The sequence below is a fragment of the Zootoca vivipara genome, chromosome 12 (genome assembly GCF_963506605.1).
Source record: "Zootoca vivipara chromosome 12, rZooViv1.1, whole genome shotgun sequence".
NCBI lineage: Eukaryota > Metazoa > Chordata > Lepidosauria > Squamata > Lacertidae > Zootoca > Zootoca vivipara.
In genome coordinates this window covers 25,591,935-25,605,356 of record NC_083287.1, presented here as the reverse complement: position 1 = coordinate 25,605,356, position 13,422 = coordinate 25,591,935, and the positions used below count along the sequence as shown (strand labels likewise).

At 43.6% G+C, this 13,422-nt stretch overlaps 1 protein-coding gene across 1 annotated transcript in view; it reads right to left on the bottom strand.

Annotated features, from left to right (window-relative positions):
* Positions 1-3,408: 3,408 nt before the first annotated feature.
* Positions 3,409-13,422, bottom strand: part of MACC1 (MET transcriptional regulator MACC1) — a 36,822-nt gene continuing 26,808 nt past the window's right edge. The window contains exon 5 of the mRNA XM_035129674.2: positions 3,409-8,780. Coding sequence (XP_034985565.2) covers positions 8,568-8,780 — 213 coding nt within the window. The 3' untranslated portion in view covers positions 3,409-8,567. The remainder of the gene's footprint in view (positions 8,781-13,422) is intronic.

The window sequence follows — 13,422 nt, the reverse complement described above, 5'->3', positions numbered from 1 at the left end:
TTTTGGCAGTTTGTGTTGTTGCTTCTTATTAGCGAGAGCAGTGGGATGGAGCTCCAGCACTAGTCTTCTGGCTGTGGAGGTGTGGTACTTACCCGAGAGGAGCCCTGGATGCTGATGCTGCCTCCGGACAGTAGCGCTGTGTTGGCTCTGCCATTGTGTCAGCACAGCCCCAGCTTTCTTACTGCCTTGCCACGGCCACCTCCTGGCCAACAGCAATGATTCTGCCAGCAAGAGACTGTTCTTGCAACTCCATGCCACCAGGCACAGGCGCCAAGTTGCGCCCAACATTGGGGGGCCCATTGAGCATGTGTGATATCACACGCACACACACACACACACACACACACACACACACACACACACACACGTAGTACCTGTGCAGTCGGCTCCTCAAAGGGTCGTGCAGGAGTGCTGGACATTTGGCAATTGTGGCATGACCCTGCTGACAAGCCCAGCGCACCTTCCTTAATTGTATCTGCAGGGAGCACTGAATCATGTGACACCCCCACGAGTCAATTCCAGAAGTGCAGGGTCCTTTCATGATGGTCACAGCCACAGTCCCTCTAAGATCATGCAACCTTCTAAGTTTATTGCGCAATCTTATGATACAATAATTATAAGATCAACGCAGATCTCGGTGTTGCCTTTCAGCTAGATCTCCTATTTTCCATGCATTTTGGGAAGTGATTTGGCATGCTCTAATGTATTCTTTTGGGGTGACTGAAGTTGTGTTTTCTGAAAAGTTCCTTGGCACGTAACAGAGCTTGCACACCATTCTCATGAAACTGAAGCTCCTTACGTTCTCAGTGTTCCTAAATGCTTAGATTTGGGGCACACATTGGCTAAAATGCTTCCCTTTCATGCTGATTGGGTGACTCGAGAATGCTGGAGACAAGGAGCCTCCTGCAGAAATAGTAATGGGTCTTTGACCCCCACTACCTACAACTGTGGACCACTCTACCAATTCACCCCCACTCCCCACATTCTGAATTAGCCTGCCACTGCTAACTAGGCCTGGAAGGAAACCTGCAAATTACCACCACAAAGTCCCTTGCACTTCAGGATCTCTCATTTTCTCCTTAGTGTTAAAACTTTCTCATCATCTTCCTTGGACGTTAAATACCATCCAGGGAAGAGATACAGAGTGTAGCGATGGAAACTGGAGTACTGAACGAGCCCCACTGTGAGCCCCACTCCCTCAGCAGTGAGCGAGACACTACTTAATGGCTCTTCTCGATATTGAAAACTGTCTTCTAATAATAACGCTGGCACCTCGAGAGGAAGAGTGCCTGGCACAGAGAGAAATGGGGAATGATTTGCAAAGGCAATCATCTTGGCGACGCAGGAAAGCTGAACAGCAATGCCTCGGAGAATAGTATCTGAACACAAGGTTGGTGAAGTTTTTCTGCTCTTTGCGCCCACTGGTGTATTGTGCCAAATTGGCACTCGGCTGCTGACTTGAAACGATATATATTTTGCAGCCTGGCCTGTGTCAAAGCTGTCTGCGTTCCAAAGCTGTCTAACCACGCAAAAATTAAGTTAGCAAAACCAACAAGCCATATATAATGGGGCAATGAATACCTGCTGGCTTCTGTAATCAAGGCCCCTGTCCCAGGCTGCAAGGCGTCAGATTGGGCTGATATTTATGAAAAACGGAATAATTATGCTTCTTTCAATGAAAGCATGAAAACAAAAAAAGATAGCAGTACGTGGTACAGTCTTCTAAATTATATACTAGAAACATCTATCTGGTAAATCATAAGCCCTACCTCCTTTTTAAACTGTAACCCAGGCACTCTCATTTCCAGATGTTGAGACACTTAAGGCCATTTGCAACTGCTCAAGATTTCACCTGATATAGCACAGTGATAAAAAAAAAAAATTCCAGCTTAGTTCTGGCCTCTCACTTACTTGGCAAGTGCAGAGTTCTCATAGGCAAAATAGCTTCCTCACATAGCACTGAATGAAGAATTCCTGTACAAGTCACCACCAAGGAGTTATGGTTCTGAGTTTCTGGAAATATTGACACTGCAATGGTCCCCCGTTTGTGATCTGTGTTCTCCTTATGGAAGATACAGGCAGCGGTTTCACAATAAAAAACCTGACATTGCAACACCATGCTCACTCCCCCCCCCCAACTCATTTCAGCCCACTCTATTACGGTCAGAGACCAGACAACAGAAATAACGATAACACCACGTGGAACTACCGTACTTCAGCACCAAAGGGGTAGAAGCAATGCAGAAGATCTTTCTCACTGGATTTTGGAGATCGTGATGGAATAGAGGTCAATAACTATATGGGCAAGTTGTGGGAATGTTGAGGAAAGTAGGAGAGGCTATTTTGATTAAATATTATCCCTCCTCACTCATGCTAGTGAGCTTGTAGCAGAGCACATGCCCCATGTACATTGCTGGAAGCAAGTTGATGGATTCATTATAATCATTTAAGTTGAGCAATCCAGTCTGGCTTGTCTAGATTGGATAGTTCCTGTAAATTTCCCTTTATTTCCCTCTTAAAAATAATAATAACATGGCAGTCTTCTTTCAAAGTAATGGTAAAGTTTACTTACATTCAGTTCACAGTAGTATCCTGATGGCAGGCTTTATCTTGTGGTTACAGTTAAATTTGCAGAGAAAAGAAGTCTGAGCTAGGTCTCAGACTTTCTACCTTGTGGCCTCCATCCACGTGTTGCTGGCTAAGAGCCAGAAGAGAGGAAAAGAGGAAAAGAGAGGGAAAGATTCAAAGAGAAAGATGGCTGCATGACTCGCCCTTTTATACGGTCTGCTAGGGTCATGCCCATCTACCTGGTCACACACAGGGAGAGGATGCTCCAGAGCAGGTATGACAGGAAGTCATCCCTGTCTGGAGCAACATTCCCCTGTCTGTCCACTCTAGGAAACAGGAAGTGTTGTATTTGACTGCTTCAGTGGTGATACATCCCACACAAGTTGTATTGTCAATAATTTAAATAAGGGGGGGAACAGGGGTAGGAAGCCAACATGGCCCTCCAAAGCTCTGTCTGGTCCTCATGACTCTCCCTAGGCCACACCCTAGTGTACGAAAGCTAACATTGTTATTCATTTCTGCACCCACGTTTGCCTCTGACCTCCACCCATGACTAACATTCTGCCCCAAGAGTGTCCGAAAGGCAATGTGCCCTTCAGGTTGAATTTTGTCCCCCGCTTCTGAGATACAAAGTGCCATTCTAGAGTCATGGGCCTTTTACATCTTTTACATTGCAGCGTAAACGCAAGCAGCAAGAACTAAGACTAAACCCATAGTAGAATGGCTTTGGTCGGTCTTGGTTGCAATTCTGGCGAAATCTAATTTTTTTTAGAAGACAACTAGAATTACTCTAACAAATGAAAATAAATATGACAAACCCAGAAAGAAATCTCCTGTGCCTTTCGCAGATGGACTAAGGTTAGAATGGCAGAAATGCAGTGAACTCCCTTTCCAACTGTTTCTTTTTTAAATCAGCAAAAATAAATCAAGCCACACTGATACTTAAAAATTGTGCTTGAGTCAGCCCAGAGCATTTAGATGGATTGCTTCACACTGCCCCTACGGTCACATATTATCTGGAAGTTCACGTGGACTGGCAAAAATGTTTAAAATGAGGACCGAGGTTCTGTAGTGTGGCAAAGCATGAATTCTCCGTATATGGAGCTCTGAACAAACCTATCCTCCTGTGTCAAGAAGAGATTAGCAAATTCAGGGGGAGATAATCCGTTTGTGGTGAGAGCAGCCTGGTTCTGTGACACTGGAGTTTTCCAGAGGGAGAGGAATTCACCAGACTGTCAGTCAACTGGAGTAGCATGAGGCTTTGTTCCAGAAACCACAATTCCACAGACTCGGGGATCAGGTAGCTGTTTCATGGTGCAGACGCCAACTGACAGGTCTCGTAGACATGACCAAATATTCGTGGGTTATTCTGAAGACAACGGCTGGCCTGCATTTATTTATTTTTTTCTTTTTGTATTCCACTGAAAAGTAAGCCCATGTTAGGCATGGAACAGCGTCTCAGTACAAAAAAAAAATGTGAATTTCTCAACTAGGGAGGGAGGGGGAAATATACCAAGAAGCCAGCTAAGGTGAACCCCCATAATAGCTTGTACAGAAATGCTGTGTATGTCATCACACACAAACTGCATATTTCTGCTCGCTTCGAGAGTTATTATAAGCTTGGGGTGGGGGTGGGGAGGCAGAGAAAGAACCTGTACGCCACTTATCTCAGCACTTGTTCAAATTAAAAATACATCCTTTTAAAGGAGAAGCTAAACTACAAGTTATTTCGAGAGTTATTTGCTAGTTACGCACCCAGGAGCTTCAAGGAAGCCTTAATTAGATCTTGAGACTAAACACATCGATTTCAGTGGTACTTGCTTCCATTTGATGTTCAGGATGAAAAATGGCGTATTTATAGCTTCGCTGCCTCATTTAGATTCACATAAGTGAGCCAAAGCACAGGCTGTCAGGGAACGCACACACTGAAAATTCTGAAAAATCTAAAGCCTTCTTGCATATTTGTAGTCCGTGCTATTCAAAACCTCCCAATGCCATCAACCACAGCTATTTCTTAAAATGCCCTGACCTATATTCCTTGCTTGCTAGCTTTAAGATCTTGCAGTGTTCTGATCCTCCACCGGCATTCTCAAATAGATAGCAGTTACCTCTAATTAGACCTAGAGGGAAATCTGATTTACCAGTCACAGACACCCTCCTTTCCCTTCATTTTTGGCACCATCCTAATTTAGGTTGTCGCGAGACACTGGGAGGTTGAGAAGGAAACTCAACACAATTTCTAGATCTATGGGGAGCTCATTTCACGACCCAGGACAGATACACCCCCACTTCCCTTCCGCAAGGAAGCATGGAATTGGAAGGGACCTCAAAGATCCAACCCACTGGTATAGAATTGGTTAAGTGGCCACCCAACCACTATTTAAAATACACATACACAACTTTGAAAATCTAAATCCTCTCTGCTTAGAATAATGCTATTTATCTAATACAAGGTTGGACGTTTTCCCTCTTGCTTGTTTTGTTTTGTTTTGTATTTTGTATTCTCCTTTTGTATTTTTCTATCATGAACCACCCTGTTTCATCTTCGGATGAAGGGAGGTAAACAAATTTAATAAATAAAAACAATAATACAATGGCAGGTCCAGTGGTGAAGATTTTGCACTTGTGACATATGTGGTATGTCCCAAATCAGAATTAAAAGAGTCAGTTTAATCAAAATACACAAAACATATATATTTTAATAAAGTATTAAACCAATATATCAGAAAATAACATTACAACATCAGTTCCAAAAACTGCACTTTGAAAATGAACACAATATGAGCTGCCTTTGTAGAGGATTGCTCAGCTCCTCGTTTCCTTGCATAAGGTGCCCTTGTCGTCAAAACCTACCAAGAACCTGGAATCCCTTCCATAAAAGCAAAATGTTGGCAATTTTCCTCATCTGTTATACAGAGACTATTAGAATTCTTCACATCAGGCCTTTATATTTTTGGTCAAGCAAAATAAAATTGAGCAATGCTCATATAAAAAACCAGGAAGACCAATTTAGTGAAAATGAAACCCAGTCCCTTTAAGAATGATGGTTACTCCCCAACCCCTACCCAAAGGAAGGCTACAGTCTTGGGCAGGCATCCCCAAACTTCGGCCCTCCAGATGTTTTGGACTACAATTCCTATCATCCCTGACCACTGATTCTGTTAGCTAGGGATCATGGGAGTTGTAGGCCAAAACATCTGGAGGGCCGCAGTTTGGGGGTCCCTGGTCTTGGGCATTCCTACCACTGGGAACAGCAGGATTCACTTCTGAGTACACATACATGGAAATGCATAGTAAATGCAGACAGGAGGTGAGAATACCTTTCATCCTATTTTGCTTCCTTAGGTACCAAACTCCTCCTTCTGCTCCTCAACATGCTTGCTGAAGTAGGTCCTGGAACAGTAACCTCTGTTAAGTTTCCGTCAAGACATACTGTAGTCTTTTCTTCGGGCATTGCCAGGACCATTTCCAATATCATATAAGAAAGTCTCACTTGCAGCCACTTCACAGAGTACCATGTTCCTATGTTGGCTGCTTATGCCTGCATCCTAAATGGAAGTGGAGCCCTCCACAAAGGAATCTGTTAATGTGTGAGGGAGTCCAAACACAATGCCCCAATACAAACCTACATCTGTTTTACTGTCAAGGAATCCAGCTCCCTAGATTCAGGAAACTTCATGAACACAAGACACTGGGTTTCAGTAACTGAGCATATAATCATATCCTATAACCTTACCCTAGAGTAACAGTCTTAGTGGCGGAATGGTTCACTTCTATGGGCAAGCTTCAACTAACAATCTTGGTCCCACAAACCATGGCTCACCAGTCTGAGAATGAGCCATTAACCTGTACGCTCCCTCCCTATCCTTCCCTTCATGCTTGGCTGATTAAAACCACAGTTTCCAGATACATCCGCACCAGGAAACTGTGATTTAATAACCATGATAAGCAGAGATTAAATCAGCAATTACGAGATCAGATGTAATAGGAAACTGTGGTTCAAAGAAGCCGTGATCTCAAGCAACAAAGCCAGGAACATGAGAGGAGCGGAGATTCAAAGAGCAACCACACAGGCGCAGGCTTTTCATTGGCTGATAAACCACGGTGTAATGGTCTGAGATTGTTGTGTCTGAATTGGGCCTATGCAGAGCGCACACCGCACTAAAAAAATGAACACTTAGCTTTCTCTCTCTGCAGTTTTGGGTGTAACGTATTAGAACTATTAGGTGTGGTTAACTGCCACATTTCTTGCAACATTAATTCATACTGCTAATATTTTTTGCTGAGATCATGGTAAGATTGTCAAGGCACAAGGCACAAATGGCACTGAGGTTTAGAGCCTATTTATTTTTCCCAAGTCTCCCTGTGGCCTTCTTATCCACACATTATCTTAATGCATATTCCCCCCCCCATGCTCTTACTACAATGAAACAAAAAGTGGAACAGATTTTTTTTTAAAGAGCACACAAACCAATAATAATGGCAAATACATTTGGTCCCTAATGCCGTGCTGTGTACCTCTTGAATTAAAACAAACAAACAAACAAACAGAAGAGGTAATGGCTAACGGGACAGTCAGTGATTCAACAGCTGCCATTGACCCTTGTAAGCTAGGACTACCCAACTTAAGAGCCCACACAAATAAAACACAGCAGGTAAAAAACGTGAATAAATTGCATCTGTACATTAAACCTTTGACACATGCAATGGTGCAAAAATAATATCTATCTTTGGACGTACCTGGGTGGATGCAGACTTTTTTTAAAATCATTAAAAACGGTTTCATTTGTCATCATGATGTAAGGGGTATCAAGCAGAGCCTGATAGTCGGAAGTGGACGTTGAAACCACCATGTTATGGATACAAGTTTGGAAACTATGACAGCAGCAGAGCAGATTGCTTTGTCGCTCCTATGCCAGTGGGCAGTTTCCATAACAATCATGCACCGACCATGCGTTTCATTTGCCCTGAGGAGTGGAGAACTGAGCAGAGAACTGACCCTAAGAATATGTCGCCACCGTCACAGAATGTCAATTCTGGATCTGCTTTAGAGCCGAATAAGAAGGCAAGATGGAGGTGGGGCTCCCATTACCTGGGGATGAGAGATGGGGCTCGTTTGCTGGGGGAAATGAATATCACAAGACATTCAGAAAGGGGACAGACCACTTTTTCATGAAGAAACATGGGTCAATAATACAGATACCTGGCAGAGAGGCCTTCAGACAGTCCGTTTCCACTGGAATCTATACACCCAATGAATACAGTGGTACCTCCGGTTGCAGACGGGATCCGTTCCGGAGCTCCAGTCGGATCCCGAGGTTTCCACAACCGGAGGGACCGCTTCTGCGCATGCACGCAGCGCGGTAGAGTGCGTCTGCGCATGCACGTGTGGCGAAATACTTCTGTGTTTGCCACTTTCGCAACCCGAAGTTTACGTAACTCAAGGGTAACGTAAGCCGGGGTGCTACTGCAGTAAAGTAATGAAGGATATATTTATGGTACCTTCTACATGTGATGAAACAGCTTTTCCAATTACCTCAGAGCAATAATGTATTCACAAGAGTGCGCAAAGTTTCCCTAACTGGTTCTCTCAGGAATGACAATAGCAGGCAGATGGAACAATTTCTAGGTAAAATGCTCTGAATAAGTAATGTAACTATGCTGCCCAGCTCAAATTCTTCCCGTGCTAAACTTCCCCCCAAAATGTGCAGCCCATTGCAAGGCTGTTCAGATTCCGACTGCTGTACACAAACACCTTTCGAGACATGTTGTTGTAGGGACATGAGTAAGAAGGAAAGCAAGGGAAAACTGGTCCTGCTTGAAAAATAAATGACTTGATCTTTTCATTTAAAAAAGCTTAAGCCCATAAAAGCCAGAAGCAATAGGCATAATTTTCACAGGCAGAGGAGCTAAACGGTTCTTGATGCAAATGCTCTCATTTAACTGCTTTGTGTTTCAGGAAGATAATTTCCACGGCGCCTTTCTAAATTAGATGACTTCTAGTCTTCATCCATCTTAGAGAAGGCGCTTGCCTGGAGAACCTCCATGCAGTTGACTAGAATCAGAGCTCCGGTTAATTCTCGCCACTGTTTGGTCACAGGATTCTTCATTTTGTCCAGTGCAGATTGCAAGTCTTGCAACATATCTCTGTAACTGTCTCCATAGTGAGCTCCCCAGGTGTACAGGAAATCATACGCCGGTTTCCACATCATCTGCAGTTGAAAACATACCGGGAATCAATTATTATCATTTACATTTTGTTGCCTGGCACTTAAAAATATATCATGAAGGCACCCAACAAACCTCCCTGGGGAGAGCGTTCCACAAAAAGCAAAGTGGCTTACTATCTTTTTCAATACAGATTCATGGTAAAATACGTAACCCTTTAAAATCCATAGGCAGCAACAATAGCATTAAAGTCACCAGCTTAAAACAGTAATAACTTAGCCATACCCCAGTTGACTATTCTCACCCATACCCCATACTTATTATCATATTAAAGGTAAAGGTAAAGGGACCCCTGACCATTAGGTCCAGTCGTGACCGACTCTGGGGTTGTGGCGCTCATCTCGCATTATTGGCCGAGGGAGCTGGCATACAGCTTCTGGGTCATGTGGCCAGCATGACAAAGCCGCTTTTGGCGAACCAGAGCAGCACACGGAAACACCGTTTACCTTCCCGCTGTAGCGGTACCTATTTATCTACTTGCACTTTTGACATGCTTTTGAGCTGCTAGGTTGGCAGGAGCTGGGGCCGAGCAACGGGAGCTCACCCCACCGCAGGGATTTGAACCGCCGACCTTCTGATCAGCAAGCCCTAGGCTCAGTGGTTTAACCCACAGCGTCACCTGCGCCCCATGTTACTATTATATTATATATCATATTATAGTTATCATATTACTATAACTCTAAACATACAGTCAAATATGTCCTCATATCATTCAAGTAGGTAACTTTTTTTAAAAAAAAAGTCCACAGCATGTTGGAAGGAATTTATGGCTTCATTTTTACCAGTCATTAAATCACTAATGAAATTGTCAGCCCCAAGACAATTCTTCCTTCCTCTTTTTATAAGTACCGATTCGGTCTGAGGGGCATTCTGAAAGCAGCTGGTCGGTCTGTCTGTCTGTTTGTTTTTTAGGCTCCTCTTTTATAATTTAGGCTGCTTGCCATTGTATTTTAAGTTGATTAATGTAAAGACAGTGTTATAAATTCAGATATATAAGCTAGGCACCAAATGGCTCCTTAAACCAGGGTGAAATCACCAAAACAGAATTACTAGTTGTAACCCTGGTTTAAGGAGTCATTTGCTGCCTGGCTTATATATCCGAATTTATAACACTGCCTTTACATTAGGAACCATTTGGGGGCTAGACATAGACAGCTCAAAAGTTGTATTTTGCAATTCAACTTTCCGGTTCCTGAAATTTGTTCAGAACATACAGATAAAATATCATGGATGGAATTCTACAGGATGTGCTGTTAATGTGTGAAAACAGTCAAAGATTCAAGGATCCCCAGGCATGCACCTCCAGGTGGTGGAGACATTAGGCACCCAGGCATCTTCACTTGGTCGCAAGTCGCTGATAGCCAGGTGCAGAATACGTCTGGCACCAGACAAATTTTGAAGGCTGGGAAAAGCGTTTATATTTTATCTGATGTGTGTGTGTTTTTGCGGGTCTCGTTAACTGTTCTGCTATTTTTTAACTTTTGTAAGCTGTCTTGAACATTTTAATGGAAAAAGAGGGATAAAAATGCTTTAAATTAAATTGTACTCAATAATGAAATTAATGAAATGGAATCAATCATGAAATCCCCCTGAGCTGGACCTGGATCGCCGAGCAGCTAATTTTTTTAACTCCAAATATGGCCATTGATCAATGAATGTTAACATTTTACTCGAGCAGCTCAAATTCTAGTGCAGTTTCCCAAAGTAGGTCATCACTTCTCCTGGAAAATTTAAAAGAAGCTTAACTGGAAAGGAGAGCGATAATAAGGTCCCAAGTTCAACCACAAGTATCTCTAGATAAGATCTCATCAAGGAAGAACTTGGGAGGCAAAGTGACATTACTGGGCTAAAAAGATCAACATTCTGACTCATTCAAAGGAGTACTTTAAATTTCTCGACATATATCTCACGTAAAGTACAGGAACCAGTTGAGGGGGCCTGCAACTACTTTTTAGCAACACTAAAAACACATGGACATCACAAGCTCTGGCAACCCAGAAATCATCTTTGATAATAGGTGTCAGAGGTGGTTGCGGCTACTCCTGAGTAAAGACGCTCCACTCCGTCTTGTCTTTCAGAGATTTATTGTGCATACTATTTACAGTGCAAGAACATCAGCATACATGACTGCTCAGTCCGTGTCAGAACCCCGCAATGGCTTCCTGCGGGTTTTCGCCCAGCATAAAAGCCTGGGCACACCAAAGCGCCACCCCCTGGCCCTACGGGTGGGTGCACACCTCAATTTGGGCGTCAGAGGGAAGGGCTGCCCTGCGTCTGAAAGCCCTCTGTGCTCCTCCTCCCCTATCCCTCTCTCCAAGCGGTGCTGGGGCTCTGATACATGAGATAGCCCTCTCTCCACTACACTAACTTCCTCATTCCTTTCTCCTGACTCGCTGGGCTGGGCGAGGAGCTGGTGAGGATGATTGGTGGGGGCTCTCTGTAGAGAGACCCCCTGACAATAGGGAAGAACAATTTTAGGAATTAGCAGTTATTCCTAACGAGCACTGGGTCACTGCAGCCCTGCACAGACAAAACCTTTAGGAATTCCTAGTGGAAATTAATTTTATTCCCATTTTGTAGATTTCAACTGGAAGGTGCAACAGCAAAGTAAAAAAAAAACCACACATAATCAGCACAGAAGATAGCAAAAAGGCAAACAGAAAGCTGTACTGTTCTTGGGGGGGGGGTCATTTAAAAATAAGGGGGATCGTTTCAAACATAAACACTGGCAAATCAGAACAGCAGAAAATAATGGATAATTATGGAAGCCATTTTTTAAAATGATGCTCCATCAGAAATTTCTATTTTAAAAACATACCACCTTTGAAGTAAATCTGAAAACCACAGATGGGGAGCAAGTTTAGCCAGTCTCACTGTCAAGCTCTCAAAATGCAGACAGATACTGTAAAAATAACCTTGAACCTGCAGCTTTTGGATCAAATGTTCTCAATTGAGCTCGATTTGCAAATTAAAGAGAGACAAAGGGGGCTTCCTAGATGTCAGTTCTGCAAACTCAGCCTGGTCCGTGAAAGTCAGGAATCTGAGACAGGGTAGAGTGCAATTCATTCTTACCACTGTTTTACTTAACGACAATTAGGAGATGCAGAATGGCAAGAAGTCATGTAATAGGAGTGTCTGCTCATATAGATTGACTGAATAAGCAAGTGCTATTTTTAAAGTCTGAGAGTGCTTGTGAGCTAGTGATCACAGCTAGTGATGTTTGGAAAACCTGAATGAATTTGTAGTCTCTGTTTACTACATGACGTTGCTCAAGACCAGATTTGCTTGCAGGAGAGACCTGTCCAAAAGATACTCCTGCTGTCTCAATGCTGCCTGCCAAGTTTATGGAGCTTACCAGGGCAGAGGGGCAATTTGCCCAGCTATGTCGCAAACCTGGCCAGTGTTATGTACTGCTGTGCAGCACAGTAGTAGCCAGCACTGTGCCCTCAGGTGGACTACAGGTCCCATCAGCACTAACCATTATACCTGCTATCTGGGGATGATGGGAGATGGAGTCCAACAGCAACAGGAGGGAACCAGGTTGGCTACTCCAGGTATAACTGGCAAGCGTGAACCGTAAAGACACTGGGGTGTTGGAAAAAACAGATGTGGCACACTCCCTCAATAAAGATAGGGAACATGACCAGGTTTGGGGTGCTTTAAAACAACCTGTTGAGGTCTGAGATTCTCTGTATGTGGTAGCAACTGCTAATATCCAGGAGCAAGGACTCTTAATAATGTGAAAAGAAAACCTGTGACCACTTCTCCCTCACCCAGAGGATCAAAGTAAGGATGAGCCATGTTGGAAACAAAACTGGAATTTAATTTAAACACACATAATGAGGGTTAAAAGCTTGATGGTTAAGCGGATAGGGCATGCCACTTCATTTCAGCCAAAAACCTTTTTACAGAAGTAATTACCATCAGAACTTTATTTAAAATTGGACTTTAAACTGGTTTCTAATTAAACTGGGTTCCATGATCACTGCAGATGGTGATCACTGCAGATGGTGACAGCAGTCACGAAATTAAAAGACGCCTGCTTCTTGGGAGAAAAGCAATGACAAACCTAGATAGCATCTTAAAAAGCAGAGACGTCACCTTGCCGACAAAGGTCCGTATAGTTAAAGCTATGGTTTTCCCAGTAGTGATGTATGGAAGTGAGAGCTGGACCATAAAGAAGGCCCATCACCGAAGAATGGATGCTTTTGAATTATGGTGCTGGAGGAGACTCTTGAGAGTCCCATGGACTGCAAGAAGATCCAACCTATCCATTCTGAAGGAAATCAGCCCTGAGTGCTCACTGGAAGGACAGATCCTGAAGCTGAGGCTCCAATACTTTGGCCACCTCATGAGAAGAGAAGACTCCCTGGAAAAGACCCTGATGTTGGGAAAGATTGAGGGCACTAGGAGAAGGGGACGACAGAGGACGAGATGGTTGGACAGTGTTCTCTAAGCCACCAACATGAGTCTGACCAAACTGCGGGAGACAGTGGAAGACAGGAGCGCCTGGCGTGCTCTGGTCCATGGGTTCACGAAGAGTCGGACACGACTAAACAACAACAAAATTAAACTGATTCCTCCCAGAATGGGTTTTCGTTCTCCTACCTAAACCAAGAAAACACT